The sequence below is a fragment of the Larus michahellis genome, chromosome 16, assembly GCF_964199755.1.
Source record: "Larus michahellis chromosome 16, bLarMic1.1, whole genome shotgun sequence".
In the NCBI taxonomy this organism is placed as follows: Eukaryota; Metazoa; Chordata; class Aves; order Charadriiformes; family Laridae; genus Larus; species Larus michahellis.
This window is the reverse complement of record NC_133911.1, coordinates 9547006-9569845: the sequence shown is the minus strand read 5'-3', so window position 1 is coordinate 9569845 and position 22840 is coordinate 9547006. Positions and strand designations below refer to the sequence as shown.

Genomic DNA, 22840 nt, shown 5'->3' with positions numbered 1-22840 from the left:
CCCCGCCCCCTTGCCGGCGCGGGGGCGTGGCGAGGCGCTACCCGCCAATGGGGAGGCGCGCGGGGTGGGCGTGTCCCGCGCGGCGGGGCGGGGCCTGGCGAGGCGCGGCGGTGCCGCAGCGCCGTTGCGGGCGGGGCGCCGGTGCCGCCATGTCGGAGCCGGGGGCCGCGGGCCCGGGGCCGGCCGCCATCCAAGTCTCCAGGTACGGCCCCGCCGCGCCGCCCGGTGCGGGGCACCCGGGGGAGGGCAGGCGGGAGAGGGCACCGCGGGCGGGCACAGCGGGCCGGCCCGCAACCGGGCTGCTACCGGCGGTGTTACCCGCACCGGTGAGGCTGCCGACACCGGGCACGGCGAAGCGGCGCCGCGCCCCTGCTCCCGTGCGTGTGAGCGGGCAGGGCAGGCAGGGCGCACCCCGGCTTCCCTGCCTTTGCCCGCTGCGGCTCCCCAGCATGGCTGCCTTGTGGAAACGGGCTCCTCTACGGGCTGGCCCCCAGCCATTGCCCTCTCGCCCCAGTGCCTCACCCTCCTGCCTCCGGCTCATTATTTGCCACTCCAGCAAAAGCCGGGAAGCTGGGTCGAGTGGTGGCATATGCCCGGCTTGATCTTTACTTGCCACGGCAATGTGAGGTGCCGGCTGAGCAACTGGCCGCCCTGGCAGAGGAGCGATGCTGCCTTCCATTCCCAGCAGTAATTCAGGGCGGTTTCCACTGCTACTCGCAGGAAGCCGCGTGCAGGCAGCGCCGGTGACGTTGCCGGCATCAGCGTGGTGAGATGTCCCAGCAGCTCATCCGGTAGGGCGACAGCAGTGCCTCTGGGCGGCTGCACCGGGACCTGGCCTGGAGGCATGGCAGGGGGGTGCGAGCTCTCGTGTTCCTTCCCCGGCAGGATCATGCGCCCGGATGATGCCAACATCGCGGGGAATGTCCATGGGGGAACCATCCTGAAGATGATTGAGGAAGCAGGAGCCATCATCAGCACCCGCCACTGCAACTCCCAGGCTGGGGTGAGTAGGTGCCAGAGTGCCTGCTGGGCTCTGGCTCGGTGACTCTCCCACCCTCCCACTGTGCCTTGGGGGTCTGCTGGGAGCAGGAGGGGCCCCAGGATTGCTAGGCATCCCTGGGGGCCTCCCAAGTCATCCCCCAACACCGGAAGCGCTCGCTCCTGCGAGCAAACTGCCGGTGGCTCCGGCTGCTTCCAGAGCATGGCCCTGTAGCCGGAAGCATCCTGCTGAAATTGTGTTTTACAAGCAGAAACATTATTGTGCTTCTGTTTACATTATAACTCCCACAAAGGGCAAGTCAGAGGCGGTTACGGGCGGGGAAGGAAGCACAGCCACTGGCTGATAAGGCACGGGTAGAAGTGCAGGAGCTGAACGCAGCATGGGCTGGCCCTGGGGAGCCACCGGCTGTGGTCCTGCGTGTGGTCCAGCCTGTAGCGGCTGCCACTGCTACCCTGGCTGTCCCACTTCCCCAGGAGCCCTGTGTGGCTGCGCTGGCGCGGGTGGAGCGGACGGACTTCCTCTCCCCGATGTGCATCGGCGAGGTGGCCAACGTCAGCGCCGAGATCACCTACACCTCCCGGCACTCCGTGGAGGTCCAGGTCAACGTCATGTCCGAAAACATTTTAACAGGTGGGTGGCTGCCAGCGGCTCTGTCCCAAAACTCCAGGAATAACCGTGACAAGCCGAGAGCTCATGGTAGTGGCCCTGCCCTCCGCCCACCCTCGCTGGCAGCGTTGGGCAGAGGGGACATCTTGCCTTTATTGAGAGTGCTGGGGGCAGCGGGGAGGGGTGGGGCTGGGAAGGGAAGCCAAGCAGCCTCCCTGGGGATTACGGCTCCATTGATCATTTTTAGCAAAGAAGGGAAAAATCTGCTGTTAACTCCTCCTCTCCAATTTGCTGCCCGTGGCTGTCTTGGCCTGAAGAAGGCCCTTTTCCTGCTGTTGCTGTGGCAACCAGCTCCGCTTGCCTGGATGCCTTCCCAAAAGCGCATTGTCACATCCGCTCGGAGCCAAAGCTCGTCAGGAGCCGGGAGGGCAGGGAGCTGCCCTGTGCCGGCAGCATCACCAGCGTGCAGCCAGCCCCGCACCGTGGCCATGCCGGCTGCAGGCGAAGCGCTGCTGGTGTTGGCGTGGTCACCCTCTGCCCCTCTCTCCTCCAGGGGCGAAGAAGGTGACGAACAAGGCAATGCTGTGGTACGTCCCGCTGTCCCTGAAGAACGTGAACAAGGTCCTCGAGGTTCCCCCCATCCAGGTAGGATGGCTCGCTTTGCTCCCCCCAGACCAGAGCTCACCCTCTTTGGGAAATGGCACTAACCTGGCCCCATTGGCACCCCCGGCTGTGCCAGTGGCTTTACCAACCCTGTTCTTACTGGCCTTCCTTTCCAGTATGCGAGAAAGGAGCAGGAGGACGAGGGGAAAAAGCGTTATGAGGAGCAGAAGCTGGATCGGCTGGAAACTAAGCAGAGAAATGGCGACATGATCTTCCCCATCATCAACCCAGGTAACGTGGGTGTGACGAGGCCCATGGACACATTTCCGTGGTGCCGGGAGGTTGAACTGGTCCCCGAGGCAATTCCTTCTGTCCCTGGGCACCCATGGCTGCGAGCATGCACTCCGAAATGCTGCATTGGGGATGGGTTGGGATTCTGGAGCTGTGGTGCGTGAGTGGAGGGGGAGCTGGGTGGGCGCCTGTGATCCCCGGCTTGGGCTGGTGGGTGGGATGCCCTCTGCTGAAACGCAGTTCCTGCCACCACTCCTTGCATCCCTTGTGCGCTCCAGGGCAGCGGGGGCTAGTTTTGCTCAGCATAGGGTAAAGGCAAGCATTGGGAGAGGGTTTTGCGACCTCTTCAGCTGCAACCCCTCTCTGGAAGTCATTTTTTTAGCAAGAAGTTCATCAGCCGGTGTTTGAAGGGGAGGACAAGCTATGGGGAGGAGCTGGGGGTCACGCTCTCCTTGGATGATTGCTGGGGAGCCGTTTTCTAAGGAAAGCATGCCCTGGCTTCTAGAAATGTGGTGGTGCTGCTGATGGCGAGCTGAAGGTGCGAATAGCCGGTGGGCTTCAGGACCAGCCATGGTCCTTGGGCAGAGGCAGAGAGGTGGTGTGTGTGGATCGTTGGGGGGGTTGATGTGGGATGAAAGTTGCTCAAATGCTTTTTTTCCCCTCTGTTCTCCCTGCTCACAGATAGGCAGACGAAAGGTAAGGCTCTGCGGGCGCTGCCGTGCGGGTGTCCTCCCCGAGGAGGTGATGCCAAGTGGTCAGGGGCTTGGCTGGCTTCTCCCTGCGCTACGCGCCTTTAGCATCTCTCGTTAGATGGAAAATGCAGCCACCCCCGACTGAGAGCAGTTTTCCTCTGTCGGCAGTCAGAGGGTGCTGTGATTTCTGTTGCCTGGATTTAGCGGCGAGTCAGATGTCGCCAGCGTGTGCCAGGGCTGGGGGATGTGGGGGCCGAGGTCTTCATGCTGAGGGGAAAGTGTGGTCCTTTGGAGATACCGCTAACTGGCAGGTTTGGGGAGATTCGTCTGCATCTGGTGGTCTGAGAAGGGAAGTGTTACGGCCATGCATCTGTCCAGTTCACTGCCGTTTGCTTTCAGGCTCTTTGAAAGCTGTAACAGAGGAAACGAGCTCAGCTGGAATAAAATTAGTGGGTGGGCATCAGAGGGAGGCGGCAACCCGTCAGGTGGTGAATAGCCTCTGCTCTCAGGGCTTCTCGGAGCCAATTTAAATGCTGGTTTGAGCATACTTCAGCTTTGCACAAGCCAGCCCCATGTCTTTTTCCTTCAAACCGTTTAAGACCGGGGCATACGGTGGCATACATGTGCTGGCCGAGCAGCTCTGACCGCTTTGCTCTCTTTCTCTAACCAGAGCCGCACACCGTTGGCTACAGCCAGTCCAGCCTGATCCACCTGGTGGGACCCTCGGACTGCACGCTGCTGGGCTTCGTGCACGGAGGTGAGTGAGCGCTGCCCTGTTCAACGGCTGGGGTGGCTTTTGCCCGGAGCAGAAGTGCGGTTTGAGAGCGACTCAGGCGTCTCGGTGTCTTTGGGAGGCAGGTTCTGCCTCTGAAGGCGCACAGGCCCATTTCCACCATCTGTAAGGTTCAGCGTTGCTTCAGCTGAGACAAAAGCTTTGTCTTTTTTTATGCTTAAAAAAGGTCCCAAAACCTGACATATTTGGACTGTAAATCCTACCATTTTGTCATCATCTCTTAAATTGCTCATCTTGGACTACAAACACCCAGCGTACAATGACTGCAATTTGCTGGAGTCATTTCCTTTTGGCTGGTAGCACCTGTGTTGTGCCAGGTGGGCAGGGCAGGGCAGACACATGCGGTGTGAGCCCGGGGAGAGACACATTTGCCGAGGGCTGGGACGATGCTGGATGTTGCTTTTCATCTAATTGCATCCTTTAAAACAAAAAACCCGAACAACGTGGCTCAGAGCTCTTTCCAAGCAGGAGGTTTGTGGGACTGATCTTGCCTTGCAAGGCTAGGGTTTGCTCAAAGAAATTTGTGAGAGCCAGAGCTGGCCTAAATCTCAAGCTCAGGTCTGCAAGGATGTCGCCCTGATGGTGCTCTTGACAGGAGTCTTTGTGCTGGTACCGGGGTTTCCTGCAGTTTGGATTCAGTCTCTGGTCCAACTCCTTGGCGTAGCTTTGATCGTGTGAAGGCCTTAACAAGCTACGTGTGGCTTTTTCCCAAATCCTACCCTCTTCCCTGAGACAGGACTCTCTGCCTCCCCCCTCAGGTGTCACCATGAAGCTCATGGATGAGGTCGCTGGGATTGTGGCCGCCCGCCACTGCAAGACCAACATTGTCACTGCCTCGGTGGATGCCATCAACTTCCATGAGAAGATCAAAAAAGGTACCCGGGTGTGGTGGCGGGCGCTTTGCTCTCCCGTGGTGTGACGTTCTGGCTCCCTTGGGTGCGCGCTTGGGACACACTGGCAGAGAAATTTAGTCCCTGTTAGACTTGTCCCGTGCCAAGAAGCTCTGCTTAAGACATGGCTTAAGGATAAAACAAGCGGGGCCCCTTGCTTCCATCCTCTGAGCAGCTGCGGGGATCGTCTGCTTAACAGGCCCCTCTCCGCTTTGCAGGCAGCGTCATCACCATTTCGGGGCGCATGACCTTCACGAGCAATAAATCCATGGAAATTGAAGTATTTGTGGATGCCGACCCGTTTGTGGACGAGTCTCGGGGTCGGTACCGTGCTGTCAGCGCCTTCTTCACCTACGTCTCCCTGAGCAAGGAGGGGAAGCCCCTGCCTGTCCCGCAGCTGCTGGTAAGAGCTCTCCCTGCCGGGCTGCGAGCCAGCCAGGACAGCCCTTCTCCTGCTCCTCCCGAGGCCGACCCCAGCCCCCTTTTTTGTGCAGCAAATCCTCTTCCCTTGAATTATTCAGCAAACCAATATGAGCATGAATGAGCTTTTCCAGAGCAGGCTTCAGGGTGGTTTTTTTTTTCCCCAATTTATTCTGAAAATTGCTAATGTGGAGACTGGGCAGGGGGGTTTCCTTTCTTGTGGTCGAGGACAGGCTGTGTGCAGGCTCTGCAGCTTCCCCTCCTGCCCATGCTGGGGATGCCCCCGTGTCCCCCGTCCCCACTGCATCCCCGCTCCAGCCTTCCTGCCTATTTTTAGCTCTGCTGATCCCAGCAGGGCTTTGCAGACGCGAGATGCAGCGCTGCTGCCTGGGGGCTGTTTCTTGATTAATAGTTTATCTTGCACAGGTCTCCTCCTGCTCTGTGCTTTTCTGTGTTTCCGAGTATTTTGTCATCTAATTATACATTAGCTGTCAAAACACGTATTTAACAGAGTGCAGCAGTTTCCCTTACGTTTCCTGTAAGGGGAGGTGCGTTTCCCTCCAGCGCACGCTTACAGCGCGCAGCGTGGGAGAGCTGCGCTGCCCCAGGGCTGCTAACGCCGGTGCCTTCGCTTTCTTTCTGTCGCCGGCAGACGGAGACGGAGGATGAGAAGCGGCGCTTCGAGGAAGGGAAGGGCAGGTACCTCCAGACGAAAGCCAAGCGGCAGGCGCAGATGCAGCAGGCTGCCCAGCACTGATCCCGCCCCGCTCTCGCCGCCTTCGCCCGCCAAACGTCCAGGTTCCCGTTAAGTGTCGTGTCCGGTCCGCGCCGGGCCTCGCGCCTTCGCCTGCTGCTGGAGCCGCCGTGCCGCTGCGGCTGCTTCGCTGCTTGTTGGTTTAGCACCGTAGACCTTGTGCTTTAGGTGGCTTAAGCGCCCCAAAAGCCTCCGGGAGCCTTCCCGGTCGCTCGCCATTCACCCCCTGTGAGCCCCGTTTTCACCGTTCGATCCCGTAAATGAAGCTCCCGCCTGTTCTGGAGCGGGTCAGAGGCACGTGGCAGCACGAGGGATGGGCGAGGCCACGAGTCGTTGTGATGCTGTGTTATAAACTTGCCGGTATGTCCTAAAACTGCACACCAAAGCTTACGTGCGATACTCGTGACGAGAAACGCGCCCCGGTATCGTACTGAATGTCTCGGACCGTTTCGTTGACATCTCTAGGTAGTTTCTCTGTGCACATCTAAGTTATTTCAGGAATCCTGTGGCATAAATAAAGTCTGTTGTCGTTGACCGAAATAAAATGGGCGGCGCTTTCGTATTTTTGTCTCAAGCAGCAGCAATTCCGGCTTAGGAGCTTTATTCCACAGAAATCGCGCTGCTTCCCCCCGCTCCTGCCTTTCCTCCCGTGGGCCCCGCCCGGGTTTTTAAGACTGACTGCCCCTTTCCCTGGGAATCCCAGAACAGGTCCCGCGGTTCGGCACCCTCCGGTGTGGATCGCGACCCCACCACCCCCATGGCTGCCCCGGGACGGCGGCTGGCCCCCGAGGCCGGGACTGGGCCCGGGGCCCCCACCGGACCCGGCGGGTGGTAAGGGGAGGGGGGCCCCCGGGAACGACGCCTTCGCCCCTGGGAGGGGCCGTTCCCGTGTGCGATGTTAAACAACAACCAACAGGAACGCCAAGCCCCGGGCCGGGGCCCAGGCGCGGGGCCGGGCCGGGCTCCTGTAGCTCTCCGGTCCCCACGGGCGGCGCCGCTCCGGGGGCTACTGCGCCTGCGCGGCGCAACTCTCGCGAGAGCTTTGGCGCTCCCAGGGCTACCGCGCCTGCGCGGGGCGGAGCTCTCGCGAGAGCGGCGCGGCCGTTTCCCGGGCGACGCGGGCGGGGCGGGCGCCGCCATGATGGCGGCGGCAGCGGCGGCGGGTCCGCGACGGGGGCGGCTGGGCCGGGAGGCCCGCGCTAGCCTGGCCGCCTTCCTGCTGGGGGCCTCGGTGGCGGCGCTGCCGGTGGCGCTGGGCTCCCCCTCCGCCTTGCTGGTCGCCCCCGGCCTGCGCGGCCGCCTGGCGCTCGCTCTACACGTGGCGGGCGTCAACGCGGCGCTGCTGCTGCTCTACCCGCGGCCGCTCTACAAGGTGCGGGGGGAGGCCCCAGGGGAGCGGGCCCAGGGGGCGGGGGAGGCCTTGGGGGAGCGGGCCTAGGGGGCGGCGGGGCGGGGCAGGCTCTGGGGGAGCGGGCACGGGGGCGGGAGAGGCCCCGGGCGGCGGCGGTCGGGGGACGCCAGGCCCGGGGGGGGCCTGGGAGGCGGCGGCGGCACTCTCTCCTCTCCCTCTGCTCGCAGATCGCCGTCCGGGCCTGCTTCCTGGGCTTCGCCTTTGGCTGCGGGCTGCTGCTCAGCACCGGCCGCTCCGCCTGGCGCCACTTCGGATGGTAAGGGAAGGGCCGGGGGAGCCGGGCGGCTGCCGTGTCCCCCGGCCCTGCCAAGCGTTCCCCTCCTCCTGCCGCAGGTACATGTGCTCCCTCTCCCTCTTCCACTACTCGGAGTACCTGGTGACAGCCATTAACAACCCGCGCAGCCTCTCGCTGGACTCCTTTCTGCTCAACCACAGCTTCGAGTACAACCTGGCCGCCCTCTCCTCCTGGGTGGAGTTCACGCTGGAGAAGATCCTCTTCCCAGGTCGGCCGCCCTGCCCCTCCCTGGCACCCACCCTCCTGCCTGCCGTCCCCTGGCTCTGCCTGGTAGTGCCGGCTGCACGTGGCTCGCCCAGGGCCCACCTGCCTGGTAGCAAAGTGCTGGTGACCCTAGCTCAGCTGACCCGTGCTGGCAGCGGAGGAGGGCTTTGACGCAGCCTTAATCTCTCAGTGCTCAAAGCCTCTTGGTTTCGGTTTCAGGGGCGGGGGGAGCACCCCCTGGTTCTGGCATGCCAGGCTGTATGGGCCATGTAGCTGATCTTCAGCCCTTTTCTGGCCGCATCTTTCAAGCTGCTGTGGTGGTGCAAAGAATGATGCTTCAGTTACATCTGGGCGTCTTCTTTTGACCTGGAATAAAATCTAATCGGCAAAAACTGTTGCTGTTTGCCCGATCTGGGGTTCTTTCTTTTTTTTGGGGAGAGGGGACGTATTTTTCCCCACTTAGTAACGGCAGTGAGGGCTGTGGAGCTCCCTGCGTCTGGGCAAGTGTGTCCGCTTGGCTGTGCTTTATGTCGGCTTTACTCTATGCCGTAAAGCTGGGCTCTGCCTCGGTGCTGGGTTCCCCTTAGGGCAATCCGCCACGAGGACGTACAGATGCTGTGGCAGGGGATGCTATTTTTACTTGTTTTGGTGGCGGGACGGCAGCGCATGGAACACTGGCTGTGTTTTACGTGTTGTGCTTTGAGATGGGGGAGGGAAGCCCACCCAGCGACCCAACCCCCCGTGACCCCCGCACCGCGAGCGTGACCTGTGCAAACCTGTTGTGACCCGTCCTTATTCACTTGCAGAGCTGAAGCAGATCACCTGGCTGAGTACTGTAGGGTTGTTGATGGTGATCTTTGGGGATTGTCTGAGGAAAGCGGCCATGCTCACAGCTGGCTCCAACTTCAACCATATTGTTCAGAATGAGAAATCGGATACTCATACTTTGGTGACAAGTGGGGTGTATGGGTGGTTCCGGCACCCGTCTTACGTGGGATGGTTTTACTGGAGTATTGGAACACAGGTACTGTATACAACCCGCTCAGATACTTCCGTCTTATAACCTGGGTCTTTCTTAATGCTGCCCCACACCTGTAATGGGATGCAAACTGTTGTCACCGGCAGGGGTGGCCCGGGCACAGATTTTGACACCTCCTGCCTCCCACTGGCACGCGGGGGGTCAGGAAACCCCGGGCACTCTGCCCTGCACAATTTTTGGGAAGATCCCATCGCCTTAATCTTCTGTGTGGAATAAGCAGAGGTGGCAGGGCTGGGGCTTGAGCCAGAATGCCCTCGTAGGCTCAGGATGTGACCTGCTGCTAGCCTAAAGCTGGTGTCCAGAGTTTTCTTGCATCCCTGTGGCCAAAGTGCCTTCCACAAGTGGTCAGACTCAACCTCGCTCCTGCCAAATACCAGTCCTGTGCCAGGCTGGCAAAAAAACCTCCCTTTAAGAATGCCCAGGGCCTTGGCTAGAGGGTGAACTGGAAGGCAGCTGCGGTCGAGCTGTAACTCCGCACTGCCTTAGTTGTGCTCTTGTGGTTGGCATTTGGGTTTATTTCTCTGGAGACACACCGTAAAGACTGAACGTGGAGCAGTGTGGCCACGCACGGGCTCTCTAGAGCTTTCTTCATAAGCACTAATTTCTCCCCAGAATGAAATTCCGCAAAAGGTGCTGGGATCTTGTCTTGTCTTTGGAGAGCATTTAGACCTCGTGGCAGACTTAACGAAGGGTGATTAGCACGTGGGGGTGGGGGGCAGCCTTGTTTTCTGGGGGAGGTGAGGGGACACTAACCGCCGGTGTCTGTTTGCAGGTGTTACTCTGCAATCCCATCTGTGTGGTGGGCTACGCGCTGGCGTCCTGGCGCTTCTTCAGGGAGCGGATCGAGGAGGAGGAGATCACGCTCATTCACTTCTTTGGAGAAGAGTACCTGGAGTACAAAAGGAAGGTGCCATCGGGTCTCCCTTTTATTAAAGGAGTCAAAGTAGAACTCTAACGTGGGCAAAAATCGGACTGGCTGAGTGAACGCCCAGCTCCAGGTGCTGCGGGGCGAAGGACGATGTGTGGTTCTGGGGGTGGCCTGTGGTTATCTCCTGGCCACCCAGGAGGAGCTGGCGGAGGGCTGCGGAGCTGCGTGGCCTGCCGGGTCACTAGCAGATCAGAAGCTCCTTCATCCTCCTTGAGATAATTCCTTCGTTGCACATTCAGGGATCTTCCAGATAACTTAGCCTGTAGCGACCCTAAAGAGAATCGAACCCTCCTGCCTGCAGCAGCTGAATTGTTCTGAGGCGCCTCTGGACTGATTCTTCAAGAGAACAGCTCTGCCTTCCCACCCCCGTGCAGGAAAGGCGCTGGTCAGCGGATTGTTCCTGTGGCATAATTCGATTTTAAAGCTTTTTGACCTTGCGAGCCAGGCAGTGCGGCTTTAATCTCTTTAGGCCTGATTTTGCAAGCTGGTGCTGGGGCAGCTTGCAGCGCAGGGCTCCAGCTCTCTGCTCTCCAGGTGCAGGGGCTGCCTACCCCCTGCTTGCCGCAGAGCCGGCAGCGTGGCACCGATCGGTTCTCCCCCACGTGTTAACGTTCACAGGGAGCCTTTTCTGCTCGCCTCGTGCTGCTGGATCGCGAGCGCCTCTGAAATGCAGCAGGAGAGCGAGCCCGCTCCCTCCTCCCTCGGCTGCTGCCGTGAATTCAGGAGTCACCGTTACAGCCGCTGCCTTCCCCAGCCTCCCGGCCACCACCTCTGTTCCCTCTTCTCGCTTCCAAATCGCGCTGCTTCCTATCCTGCCAGGCTGCCTCCGTCCTGCAGAGATCCCAGGGTTTTGGGTTGAGAAAGAACCGCAGCTGCCAGGCTTGCCGAGGGCTTTAGCACTCGAGATCCTTGTCTGCTCTTTTGGGCAAAACCTGGGATCTCAGCTCGACTAGGAGGTGCTTCTAGGGAAATTCTCCAGACGGGGATAAAAGTTTGGCTAGCTAACTCTATTTTAAACGTTACCATTTTGGAAATGGTTCCTACTCGAGCTTTGTGGTATAACTTATTCTGTCGTTAAATACCAAAGAGGTTCACTGTTTTCTTGAGTTTTACCTTATTCTTCCTAGCTGGAATGGAAACGATTTGCTTGTCAGTTCATGCTTCGGGCTTGTGGTGTTCCTTGGTGAAGGTGCTGTGGTACGGCTCAGGAAAGGGGGCACTGATGGGAATTGCTTTAGTTTTGGTTTGGATTTTTTTTATAAAAAACAAGAAAAAATATTTCCAACTTCTGTCTGGTGGTTATTTGGCGATCTCTTGGGTGCTGGTGACATCATCAAAACTGGAATCCTTACTGTTACACTTCCCAGTGGTTTTCAGTACAGTCCAGTGTTGCGTTGAAGCACGACTGCAACTCGCAGTGACTCGCAGGGCTGCGCAGCCACCGAGACAGGGCAAATTCTCCATCTCCGCTCGCTTCATCCGTGCAGAGTCTTTCCTCCGCCAGGTTTGCTTTGCACTGCAGGGTGTGTTCTGTACAGAGCATCAGCTTAACACCGTCGCTGGCCGTTTGTCTTTTACCGAGTGTGTTTTTAGCTTGGGAGAAAAGAGCAAATGTGAAATACACCAGCCGGATAGCGCTGATTTCTCTGCGTAGTCACTCGTGGGCTCCTGCTCAGGCTTTTCTGTGCCTCTGACTCACGTCATCATGGAAGTTGCGACCTGCTGTTGTAGACAGCGTGCCTCAGGCAAGTTAATTTTTAACTAATTTTTTTGTAGGCGTCGACACTTCTGGTGTGAACTTGCACAACTGCACTTTGAAACAAACAAAAAAAGCAATTGTTGCTTGGGTTTGACGTGAGATGATGATGGAAACTAAGCTTTATTCTCAAGTTATTCTTTGTAGTGAATGCACCTCGGTCCTAATTTGCGGGAGCGTGCCAGCGTTAGCTCTGACCCCGGTTCCAGCTGCGCAGCGGCAGGGTCTGCCCAAGGCAGGATGCACTGGCACCAAAAGAAAGGGATAAACTTCACCTAGGGCAAAATCTTCAGAGCCCTCTCAGTGCTTTTGAGACCAGCAGCCTCTCTTAACCTTTTCAGTTTCCCGAATCCTGTGAGTGGAAGCTCGGTGAGGAGACGGGAGCTCACCAGGCCTGGGGAAGGCGCTGACTCCAGTGCCAAACTGGAGCCGGCTGTCTCACCCTGCCCTCCCGCGCCGCAGCAGTCGGTAGGATTTCAAATGGCCCAAGTGCACAGGGAGCAGAGCCCCTCGTTCTAGTGCCCTGCCGGCGTTTCGGGTTCACTGCCTGTCACAGGGCGCTCCGAGACCCTGCAGTGAGCTCCTGGCTCTACCCTACACCAGGGTTTTTTGGTTTTTCTTTCCCCCTGTTTGGAAACTTTGTGGTTTTAAGAGCAGCTGGATACCCCAAGCTGGCAGGCCCACTTTGTCCAGAGCTGCAGAACCAGGCGGACATGTGCACTTGTGTCCTTTTATTTCACTTCCAACACACAAGAGGGAGAGAATAAAGACAATTATTTTTTCAGACGAACAAAGTCACCCTAAGGCAGGCTTTTGATGCGCTGCAGACACTGTGTGCCCGGGCTGTGTTTTCCTGCCTTCACTCGTGGCACAAGGCAAGAGGAGCCAGTTGAGAACCGGGGCACGGCTTTTGAGCACCGAGCGGCTCCGTGCACTGGCTTGGCGATGGGGTCTATGGTGCAAGCTCTTTCCGGGCAGCGCTCTCGGCCCCGCTTTCCTGCTGGCCCCTGCAGTAGTCTTTGCTTTTTGGGGAGGGGTCTCCGGGGGCACTGTTGGGCTCACAGCCCTCCCCGGGGCTGGCCACAGCCCCCTGTTTGCCTCCAGGTGAGGTGTCCCTGGGAAAGGGAAGGCACCTCGGCAGGGTCAGCAGCCGGGAAAGGGTGTGGGGGGGACTTTGGCACCTGGGTGCATGCCATCGCCTACCTTGGTGCCACTTCGCTGTCGTCACAGATCTTAAGCAGCATCTGCTCCTGCTCCTCCTTGGGCTCCCGGGGCTCCTGCAGCCTGTGGTGGGACATGCGTGAGCCACAGCCATGTCCCCCCCGGCCCCAAAAGACCCCCCCGGCGCCCCTCACCTGGGCTCCAACCGCTCCTTCACCTTGGCGATGGAGCGGACATAGGGCGCGATCTGCTTGGTGATGGTGGTCAGGCAGCTGTTCTCCTGCCGCAGCTGCAGCAGGTCGTGGAGCTGGGCTGGGGGGCGAGAGGAGCAGGCTATGGCCACGGCAGCCCCCCTGGAGCAGACACGGGGGGCTCTGGACCAGGGGAGCAGGGTCACCAGTACCTTCGTAGATCTCCTGCTCATTTGCCACCCGCTGGTACGTCTCCTCCCAGACCTGGAAGGGGGAGAGGGAGCCGGGCAGCGTGCTGTGGCACAGCAGGGAGGGACCCTGCTCTGCCGGGACACACCGGACCGGCCGTACCTCCTCGAAGACGCTGCGCATCATCTCCACGGCAGAATAGTGAGCCGCGATCTGCACGTCCATCTGCAGGGACTTCTGCAGGATCTCGCTCATGATCTCCGTCTTGATGAGCGAGTGGTGCTTGGTGAGGTCGCGGTGCAGCTCCTGCACCTGGTCCTTCAGGCCCTGGATCTCCGTCTGCAGCATCTGCGGGGGACGGGGGTCAACTGTCGCATGAGCAGCACCTTCTCGTCCCACCCCGTCCTGGCCGGACCTGCGCTCCCTACCCGGTAGGTGTTCTCGTAGTTGCGGCAGTGCTCAGCGAAGGGGGTCTCGCGTCCCTCGGCCAGCAGGACCTTGGTGCTGATGTACCGGTGCATTGTCGGCTTCCGCACCATGGGGCCGGTGGACATTTTATCACCGTCGGAGGGGCAGCCGGGCACCATGAGGGTCTTGGAGCATTGGCTGCCAGGGAGCCTGTGCGGAGAGGGCGACAGCGGCACGCTGCAGGCGAGCAGTGGTGGGGGCGAGGTGCCAGGGGCCGTGCCGCTGCCTCAACCCCGCTGCCCCTCGCCCCCAGGGTGCCTGGGGACGTGCCAGCCCCGCACGTCCCTTCCCTGGCACATGGGGTCGGTCAGAGGTGCCTTATGCTGCCCCGAAAGTCAGGTTTCTGTGGGCTGCTCTCCCAGTGCCCATGGCTTTGGGGCCAGCTGTGGCAGGGAGAAGGCAGGAGCTGAGCTTGGCATACTCCGGTTTCTAAAGGGAAGGATGTGGCTTGCCCTCTCACCGCCAGCATCTCCTGGCCCCTTGGCAGGCGCCGCTGCCCCTGCATCTCCCCCCATCCCGCAGCCTCCCCCTGCTGCCCACCGCCCCGGCTCTGCTACCCCACCGCCATCAGTCCTACCGTGTGATGCCGCGCTCCCCCTGCCTGCGCTGGGGCCGGCGGCTCCCAGGAGCTCAGCCGCCCTGCGGTGCTGAGCCCAGCCCAGGGCGAGCAGCGGTGCCCATGGGGCAGCAGCGCCCGTTTGTCCTCTCCAGCCGGGAGCGCCTGGCAGGGCCAGCGTTGCCGTGACATCAACGGGCCTAAATATATCCCGGGTGAGGAACGGACGGGCAATTCCCTGAAATTCTGATAAAAATAGTGGCGGGCAAAGAGGCTGTGGTGCCGTGGGCGTGTGGGCGAGCAGGAGCTGGCCCCGGTGCAGCACCCACGGCAGCAGGGACAGAACTCTCTGGGGACCGTGGCGGGGGGGCCAGGCTGGGGAGCGGGGTGCTGGCTCACCCGGGCACCCTGCTGCCAGCCCCGCTGCCCACCGCCTGCCTGCCCGGCTTCCCAGAAGTGTCACTTGAAGCCCCCGTGCCTGTCGTTCGTCAGCACAGCTGTGCTCTGCGATGTCCCTGCGCCACCGCTGAGGTGACAGGCTCAAGGGCAGCAGCGGGGGCAGGCTTGGCACGGTGGGGGACCCCAGCAGGATGCCCAGGGGGACGCGTGGCAGGACGTGCCCCGGCCCCGGGTGCGATCCCAGCACCTCACATGTTTGCGCCGGCGATGCCAGGACCGATGGTGCCGGCGCTGCCCACCACGGAGCGGCGGGGGCTGAGCATCAGCAGGGGCTCCAGGCAGCGGGCAAACTCTGCCCGGTACTCGCTGTTGATCTGGAGGGCGAGACGGGGGCGAGCGCGGCTGAGGCAGGGCAGAGCTGGCAGCCGGGGCTGCCCGTGGCGTGCTGCGGGCAGGGGCTCGGCCCTGGGGGGCGGCAGGGCTCTACCTTGCTGGTCTGGGCCGGCCGCAGGCGGTGCGGCAGCTTGACGATCCTCTGCAGCCTCTCCATCAGTTGCTGAAAGGCAGCGGTGAGGTGCGGTGAGAGGTGCCCGGCACCCTGCCTGGGAGCCTGGCACCGCTGCAGGGTGCACCGGACACCCCACGGCACTGCGGTGGGGTGCACCAGTTGCCCCCAGCACCGCGGCAGGATGCTCCTGCCATTCCGCAGTGCTGGCACCACTCACGTAGCCCAGGTCCAGGAACTCGGCTTTGTTGGCGGAGCTCAGGAAGGCTGAGCAGGTCACCAGGTGGACCTGTGTGCGTGGGGGGGGTGTCACTGTCACCCCTCAGCGCTGGGGCAGCCCGGCTCCTGGGCCAGGGCATCCCTGCCCAACCCGGGGCCCTACCTGCAGGGTGGGCAGCAGGGAGGCGAGGTGGGCGAGCTGCTCCTTGAACGCCTTCTCCTTCTCCTCGTGCTGGCTGCAGCAGAGCGGGGCATGGCACAGCCCTTACAGGGCACTGGGGAGCCATCCGGCCCCAGGGCACCCCAACACGCCCCGAGAGGGGGGACACCCTTGCGGGGGGGCTCAGTCTGCAGCTCCTCACCTCTGCACGGCTTTCAGGAGCGTCTTCTTCCTCTCGGAGAGCTGCTCCTGCAAACAGCATGGCTGCCTTGTGTCCTGCGGCTGCTACGTGTCCCGTGGCCACCCTGGTCCCCTCCCACTACCCCGGCTCTGCCGTGCCCGTGCATCGGGTGCCCACGGGTGCAGGGCACCGTGTGCGGGCGGTTGCCCCACACCTGCATGCGGCTGAAGAGAGAGTTGATGGCTGCCTCCTCCTCGCTGGCGCTGTTGCGCACCTCCTCGATCATGGCCTTGAGGAGGACGATGGCCTCACGCGTGGAGGTCTGCAGCTCCTTCACAGCCTGCCCGGGGGCGGCAGGGCGGCTGCAGTGCTGCGGGCAGCACCACACCCCCATGTCCCCCCGCCCCCGAGACCCGCCGGCCTCTGCCCACCATCACCGCCTGGTCCAGCCGCTGGCAGCCCTGCATGTATGCTGTCTCGATGTCGATGCAGTGCGCCCGGCTCTCCCTGCGGGCACGGGCATCAGGGCACGGGATGGGACGAGGCATGGGGCAGGGATGGGGACGGGGCTGCTCACCCCTGCATGTCTCTGAAGCAGATGATGCAGAGCATGGACTTCTTCTCAGTGGAGAACATGATGTAGGGCTCCTCGTGCAGCGCTGCAAGGGATGGAGGCGTCGGGCAGCCTGGCAGGGCCTGGTGCAGCCTGGCGTGGCATGGCACGGCATGGTGCAGCACGGCACGGTTCAGCCTGGCGCAGCATGGCACTCACGGCACTTCTTGTGGATGTCCTTGGTGCGCTTGGAGAGGGAGACGATCTCATGGCGGGCGAACATCTTGGCGCGGTGTGTCTCCTCGCGGCACGGGGCGCAGAGGGGCTGCCCGCAGGTGTTGCAGAAGTACATGGTGTCCAGCTCCTGTGCAGGCAGGGGGGGTGGCTGGCGGTGGGCATGGCCCTGGCGGGGGTCCCCTGCCCGCACGCCCCGCTGCCCTCACCGCCTTGGCACAGCGCCGGTCGCAGTTGGCGCACTGCACATCCTCCTCGCCATCGGCCGAGCTGTCCACCAGGAACTGCAGGAGCCGGTCCACGGGGGGCAGCCCTGTGCCCCCCCTCACCACCGAGGGGTGCCTGCGGGGATGGGATGGGATGGAGATGTGGAAGGGATAGGGATGGGGCAGAGATGGGATGGGGACATGGAAGGGATGCGGATGGGGCAGAGATGGGATGGGGACATGGAAGGGATGCGGATGGGACAGAGACAGGATAGGAACAGGTATGGGGATGGGATTAGGATGGGGACACCTGCCCGGGGCAGGTGGGGGCAGATTTGGGGGCACTGGGAGCAGTGCCACAAGGGTCTGCGGGCCATGTGCTGCATGCCCTGGTCCCAGCGGCCCCTGGGCAGGGTCTGTCCCTTACCCGCAGAGCGGGCAGCGCAGGCGGCCGTCGCTGGCGCGGCCACGCAGGCAGCTGGCGCAGAAGTTGTGGTAGCAGTCGAGCAGGCAGGGGTGCTGGTAGGGCTCGTGGCAGAGCAGGCAGACCAGCGGGTGGCAGTTGGCCTTCTCCAGCTCCGAGCAGCTCCCCAGCGGGGAGAAGATGCCGCCGGCCATCTGCAGGGCAGAGAGTGGCCCCCTCCACGCCCCGCTTCACCCCCTGTGCCCAGCGGGTCCCGCTTCACGCGAGCACTGTGGCCACCGCAGAAAGGACAAATCCTGTCCCTGGGGCCTGAGAGCTGCCGCCTATTTTTAGGTTATGAGCAGCGCGGCACGAGCTGCCCCAAACACCCCCCTTCCCCTGGCTGCGTGGGCTGGGGGCAGCAGGGCTGGGTTGGGATGGCCCCCGCAGCGGGGTGTCCCCCAGGGCAGGCGTCCCCAGAGCAGGAGCATCCCCTGGGTTGGGGTGTCCCCTGCAAAGGAGCATCCCCGGCAGCAGAGCGTCCCCCAGAACAGGGGTGGGCGATGTTCCAGGCCTTGGTGTCCCCCAGCAGGGAGCATCCCTCGTGAAGGGGTGTCCCCTACCCTGGAATGTCCCCTACGATGGCAGCCTGGCAGCAAAGGCAGCCACTCGCCCCACACGCTGAGGAGCCCCCGTCCCTGGCACAGTGGGGCGCTGTGGCCGGGTGAAGGCTTTACCTCTCCCCGTCTGTAAGCCGGGGGATCGGCTGTGCCGTGCTGTGCCGAGCCGTGCTGCTGCTCCCCGTGCGCGGGCTGGAATGAGAGCGATGCCGAGGCGGACGGGCCCAGCCGCCCCCGTGACGCGGGGCCCCCTGGCACTGCCGGACGGCTGCCACGCCATGGCCCAAAAATAGACCTGCGAGCTCCTCAGCGCCCAGCGGTGGGGATGGCCCTCGGGGTGTGGGGACACGGGACTGTGTGGCCCTGGGGTGCACTTGGGCTGTGGGAACATGAGCATCCCTGTGGCCTGGGGATGGCCCCCAGGGGGTGAGGGTGCACCCTGTGGGCAGTGACCAGGGTGCAGGGACATGTGCAGGCAGCGAGGCACCCTGGGGTGCACCCTGTGCTCCAGAGAGCCCCAACCCCTCAGCCTCCAGCAGACTGATCCCTGCTGTCCGCAACCCCTGGTCCCTGACAGTCCTGGTCCCCCGATACCCCTGGTTCTCCACGCTCCTGATCCCCTGATCTCCTGGTTCCCCAGTCCCTGCTGGCACAGATCCCCCAGTGTCCCCAGTCCTCCACCCTCCTGATCCACAGGTGCCCAGGTTGTGTTGGCCCCAGTCCCTGCAATCCCCAATCCCCTAATGCTCCTGGTCCTCCAACCTCCCGGTCCCCTGATCCCCCAGTCCCTGGGCTGCGTTGGCCTCGATCCCTGCATCCCCTGGTTCATGCTGGCCATGGTCCCCGGTTCCTGCCAGCCCTGATGCTCCTGGTCCTCCAACCTCCTGATCTCTGGTCCCCGGGCTGTGTTGGCCCCAATCCCTGGATCCCCCGGTTCCTGCCGGCCCTGATCCCCTGATCCTCCAACCTCCCGGTCCCCTGATCCCCCGGTCCCTGGGCTGTGTTGGCCTCGATCCCTGCATCCCCCAGTTCCTGCTGGCCCCAATCCCTCTATGTCCCTGGTCCTCCAACCTCCCGGTCCCCTGATCCCCCGGTCCCTGGGCTGTGTTGGCCTCGATCCCTGGATCCCCCGGTTCCTGCCGGCCCTGATCCCCTGATCCTCCAACCTCCCGGTCCCCTGATCCCCCGGTCCCTGGGCTGTGTTGGCCTCGATCCCTGCATCCCCCAGTTCCTGCTGGCCCCAATCCCTCTATGTCCCTGGTCCTCCAACCTCCCGGTCCCCTGATCCCCCGGTCCCTGGGCTGTGTTGGCCTCGATCCCTGCATCCCCCAGTTCCTGCTGGCCCCAATCCCTCTATGTCCCTGGTCCTCCATCCTCCCAATTGCCTGATCCCCCGGTCCCCGGGCTGTGTTGGCCCTGATCCCTGCATCCCCCAGTCCCTGCCGTCCCCGATCCCCTGAGGCCCCTGGTCCTCCAACCTCCTGATCCCCTCATCCCCTGGTCTGCAGGCTGTGTTGGCCTCGATCCTTGCATCCCCTGGTTCATGCTGGCCGTGGTCCCTGGTTCCTGCCAGCCCTGATGCTCCTGGTCCTCCAACCTCCTGTTCTCTGGTCCCTGGGCTGTGTTGGCCCCGATCCCTGGACCCCCTGGTCCCTGCTGGCCCCGATCCCCTGATGCCCCCGGTCTTCCAACCTCCTGATCCCCCGGTCCCTGGGCTGTGTTGGCCCCGATCCCTGGACCCCCTAGTCCCTGCCGGCCCCGATCCCCCGATGCCCCCGGTCCTCCAACCCCCCGGTCCCCTGATTCCCGGGTCCCCAGGCACTATTTGCTCCAACCCCTGGATCCCCCGGCTCCTGCTGGCCCCGGTCCCCGGCTCCTGCTGGCCCTCATCCCCCGAAGCCCCCTGTCCTCCATCCTCCCGATCCCCCGGTCCCGATGCCGGTTCCCCCCGGTGCCCCGATCCCCTGGCCCCGCCCCCTTCCCCATAGCCCCGCCCACCGCCCTAAGCCCCGCCCTCAGGCACCGCCCAGCGCCAGGCAGCACTATGCGCTCTCGGGGCAGGCAGAGGCGTGGGTGGGAAGGGGAGGGGGTGGCCGGAAGCCATCGACGCTCTCGGCGGTGGGCTAGGTTGGTCTGCTCTCGGCGCGGGACGCGCGGCGGCCAGGGCGCATGCGCGCTCCGCCGCACCGCCTGCGCCCACGGCGTGGGCGCAGGCGGTGCGGCGGAGCGCGCATGCGCCCTGGCCGCCCCAGGGTGTTTCCGCGCATGCGCGGCGCCTGGCCCTCCCTTTTTGCCCCTTCGCTGGAGCCGCCATGGCGCCCGTGGTGAGTCTCCGCCGGCGGCTGGGCCCGGCCCTCCGCCCTCCCCGCCCCGGGTCCCAGCCGCCCTATTCCGCCCCGTTCGGCCCCGTTCTTCCCCCGGTCCGGTTCGGGCCTGCGCCTGGGGCCGAGCCTGCGTTTCCTCCGGGCCCGGGCCTCCTCCGGGCCCAGCCCGCCAAGCGCCGGGCGTGGAGGGCTGTGGGAGGCCCTTTCCTTTTCCCGCTGCCCCCCGGTTCGAATCCTCTCCCAGACCATTTCCGTTCCCTCTCCCCCAGCCCGGAGCCCGGCCCGGTCCCCTCGGCTCCGGCCCCTCGCTCGGTCTGGTCCCCTCCCTCCTCCCCAGCGCCCCCGGGCCCGTTGCCGGCAGCCGATCCCTCACGGCTCTCTCTTCCCCCCGCTCTCCCCGCTGTAGAAGAAGCCCGCAGCGAAAGGTGGCAAAAAAAAGAAGCAGGTGTTGAAGTTTACCCTGGATTGCACCCACCCTGTGGAGGATGGCATCATGGACGCCGCCAACTTTGTGAGTGTGGGGCCTCCCCGCTGCCCCGGGAGCCGCCGTGACGGCCCCGCGGTCCTGCCGGGCCTTTCCGGGGGGTCTGCTGCCTGCACTCCCAACAGCCTGCTGGCAAACACAGCCCCGGCAGCCCCCGCCGCCCCTGCTCTCTGTTTCTGCCCCTCTCCACCGCGCAGCGTAAAAGCCTGCAGCGCTGGGAAACACCCTGCGGACAAAGGGAGCCCCGGTGGTGCTGGAGGCTACCAGATGTTTATTGTTTTAAAACACTTTGTAGTTAAAGTGCAAGCATTTTCCCTACCTGTCAAATGGTATTACCATTCATCCCCCGTGGGGTGGGTTTTCTGTTCTGCTGTGAGGAGTGGCGAGGGCAGGAAGTGCTGCATTTGAGTGCTCTTAGATGAACCTGTTTTCATTCAAACTGCTCGAGTACGGGTTTGAAGCGCAGGGCTGTGGCCGAGGTGTGCTCGGAGGATCCTAACCCAGCCGTCACTTCACTGGCTGTCCCCTTGAAGGCAGGAAACGTGTCCCTACCACATTAATCTGATGCATTTGGCCGTGGGAACCTCACTTATCTGCTGATCGGATAAGTTGTGGAAAGTGCTGGCAGGCCCAGAGCCTCCCGGCCTGCAGGAAGGCAGCTTTCCTCTGCTTACCCTGGACATAACAGCACTTCTCTCTCTCCCCCAGCTGTAATAAAAAGCCGAAGCGCGGGGCACAGGCCAGCTGGGGAGGCCTTGTCTGGTGGGAGCTGGTGGCCCTGGCTCAGCAGCGGCATTCCTCTCTTGCAGGAGCAGTTCCTGCAGGAAAGGATCAAGGTGAACGGCAAAGCAGGAAACCTGGGTGGGGGCGTGGTGACCATCGAGAGGAGCAAGAGCAAGATCACGGTCACATCGGAGGTCCCGTTCTCAAAGAGGTGAGGTGGTGGGGCAGCCCCGTGTCCCGGCGGTGCTGGTTGCCATCACGAGGCTGCTGCTGGTGCCCAGGGCCGTGGCAGGTCGCTGCTGGCAGCAGCTGGCCCTCGGCAGGGGATCATAGAATCCTTTGGATTGGAAAAGACCTTTAAGATCATCAGGTCTGGTTGTTCAGATGGAAGCCTGGCTGGCAGGAGAGCCCGGTAGTGAAGAGATGTCTCAGTGCAGGAGCTGTGCCGATACTCTTGGTGATGCTCAGTGCAGTGGCTGCCAGTTCCCAAATGATCTTTGAGGGATACGTGGTCGATATTCATGCTGGGAAGGTCAGTGGAGTGGGCGGTGGGGGAGGATGTGCAGCCGAAAGGGTGCCAAGTGCGGAGTTTAGGGGCTGATCCGCAGCCAAGCTCTTCCGCTGTTTGTCCTGCTGGGTTTCTGCCCGCTGTTGGCTTCTCCTGGCTGCCTGGCCTTTGTCTGGCTTCGACAGATGTGGGTTTTGCCGCGGCAGTGACGGCACAGTGAGGCAGCTGGAGGTCTAAAACGGCGGGAAGAGGAAAACCGTGTGTGGTGTTGGGGCAGTGCCCTGCTCTGTAAAAACCCTCCTCTTGGCTGATGCGGTTTCTCCGTGTCAGTGCCGCACCCGGTGCATCCCTGCAGCCGCCGTGGGGGCTGGCGGTCGTTCGCTGCCATCCAAGCGGAGATTCACTGTGGTGTGTTGAATCGGTGGCGTGGAAATACGACATTGTGCTTGCAGCCTCAGAGGGCGAGGGGAGGGAAATGATTTCCTGGGCTCCGTGTTGTGCTGTTGCCGATGTGATTCCCCCGGCGGTGTCGTTTCCTGGTGGAAACTTTGCCTGGATGCGCCTGATGGGGTGTATTGCTCCTGGTGGAGGTGGAAGCCCATGGGAACGGGGGTTTGTGTTTGCAGGAGTCATTGTGTGTGGGTTTGCAGCAGGGCAGGGCGTCCCGAGGAGCTGCGGGGTGCCGGGGAGGAAGGCTGGGTGTCTGGGGGCACAGGACCCCCCTCAGCCAGGCTTCTCCCCACAGGTACCTGAAGTATCTGACCAAGAAGTACCTGAAGAAGAACAACCTGCGGGACTGGCTGCGTGTGGTGGCCAACAGCAAGGAGAGCTACGAGCTGCGCTACTTCCAGATCAACCAGGACGAGGAGGAGGAGGAGGAGGAGGATTGAGCCGGCCCGCCGCCCGGCCGCCATTTTGTACAGTTTTGCTTTCCTGGAATAAACGGCGGGGAGAGTTGTTGATACCCCACGCTCTGCTGGCGGCTGCCGGGCCCCGGGGCGGGGGGGGGGCCGCGGATTTGGGGGGATTTGGGGGTTTTCGGGGAGCGCCGGGGAGGGGGCGGGACTGGAGACT

The 22840-nt window shown here is 62.5% G+C and overlaps 4 protein-coding genes across 5 annotated transcripts; 3 read left to right on the top strand and 1 right to left on the bottom strand.

Moving 5' to 3' along the window:
- Window positions 1–74: 74 nt before the first annotated feature.
- ACOT7 (acyl-CoA thioesterase 7) lies at window positions 75–6594 on the top strand. Of its 2 annotated transcripts, XM_074560400.1 has the most exons (10): window positions 75–202; window positions 886–1003; window positions 1474–1630; window positions 2160–2251; window positions 2386–2500; window positions 3182–3196; window positions 3863–3949; window positions 4744–4860; window positions 5094–5278; window positions 5948–6594. In XM_074560400.1, exons 1-10 carry the CDS (start codon window positions 150–152, stop codon window positions 6050–6052), a joined length of 1044 nt encoding a protein of 347 aa, XP_074416501.1. In that variant the 5' UTR covers window positions 75–149; the 3' UTR covers window positions 6053–6594. The 2 variants fall into 2 exon arrangements, with proteins under 2 accessions (XP_074416501.1, XP_074416502.1); XM_074560401.1 differs by lacking the exon at window positions 3182–3196.
- Window positions 6595–7146: 552 nt separating this feature from the next.
- ICMT (isoprenylcysteine carboxyl methyltransferase) lies at window positions 7147–11204 on the top strand. The gene is made up of 5 exons (XM_074560680.1): window positions 7147–7421; window positions 7628–7716; window positions 7794–7963; window positions 8766–8983; window positions 9771–11204. The coding sequence occupies exons 1-5, from the start codon at window positions 7188–7190 to the stop codon at window positions 9951–9953; spliced, it is 894 nt and encodes a 297-aa protein (XP_074416781.1). The 5' UTR covers window positions 7147–7187; the 3' UTR covers window positions 9954–11204.
- A 1194-nt stretch (window positions 11205–12398) lies between these two features.
- Window positions 12399–17984, bottom strand: RNF207 (ring finger protein 207). The gene is made up of 18 exons (XM_074560679.1): window positions 17845–17984; window positions 17132–17322; window positions 16708–16840; window positions 16484–16628; window positions 16289–16370; window positions 16143–16218; window positions 15926–16051; window positions 15733–15779; window positions 15534–15606; window positions 15372–15440; window positions 15134–15202; window positions 14899–15020; window positions 13652–13841; window positions 13386–13571; window positions 13247–13298; window positions 13038–13155; window positions 12886–12966; window positions 12399–12797 (listed from the first exon to the last, which is right to left on the bottom strand). The coding sequence occupies exons 2-18, from the start codon at window positions 17320–17322 to the stop codon at window positions 12635–12637; spliced, it is 1923 nt and encodes a 640-aa protein (XP_074416780.1). The 5' UTR covers window positions 17845–17984; the 3' UTR covers window positions 12399–12634.
- A 1954-nt stretch (window positions 17985–19938) lies between these two features.
- RPL22 (ribosomal protein L22) lies at window positions 19939–22730 on the top strand. Its single transcript, XM_074560678.1, has 4 exons — window positions 19939–20051; window positions 20458–20562; window positions 21345–21469; window positions 22512–22730. Exons 1-4 carry the CDS (start codon window positions 20040–20042, stop codon window positions 22654–22656), a joined length of 387 nt encoding a protein of 128 aa, XP_074416779.1. The 5' UTR covers window positions 19939–20039; the 3' UTR covers window positions 22657–22730.
- The last annotated feature ends 110 nt before the right edge of the window (window positions 22731–22840 follow it).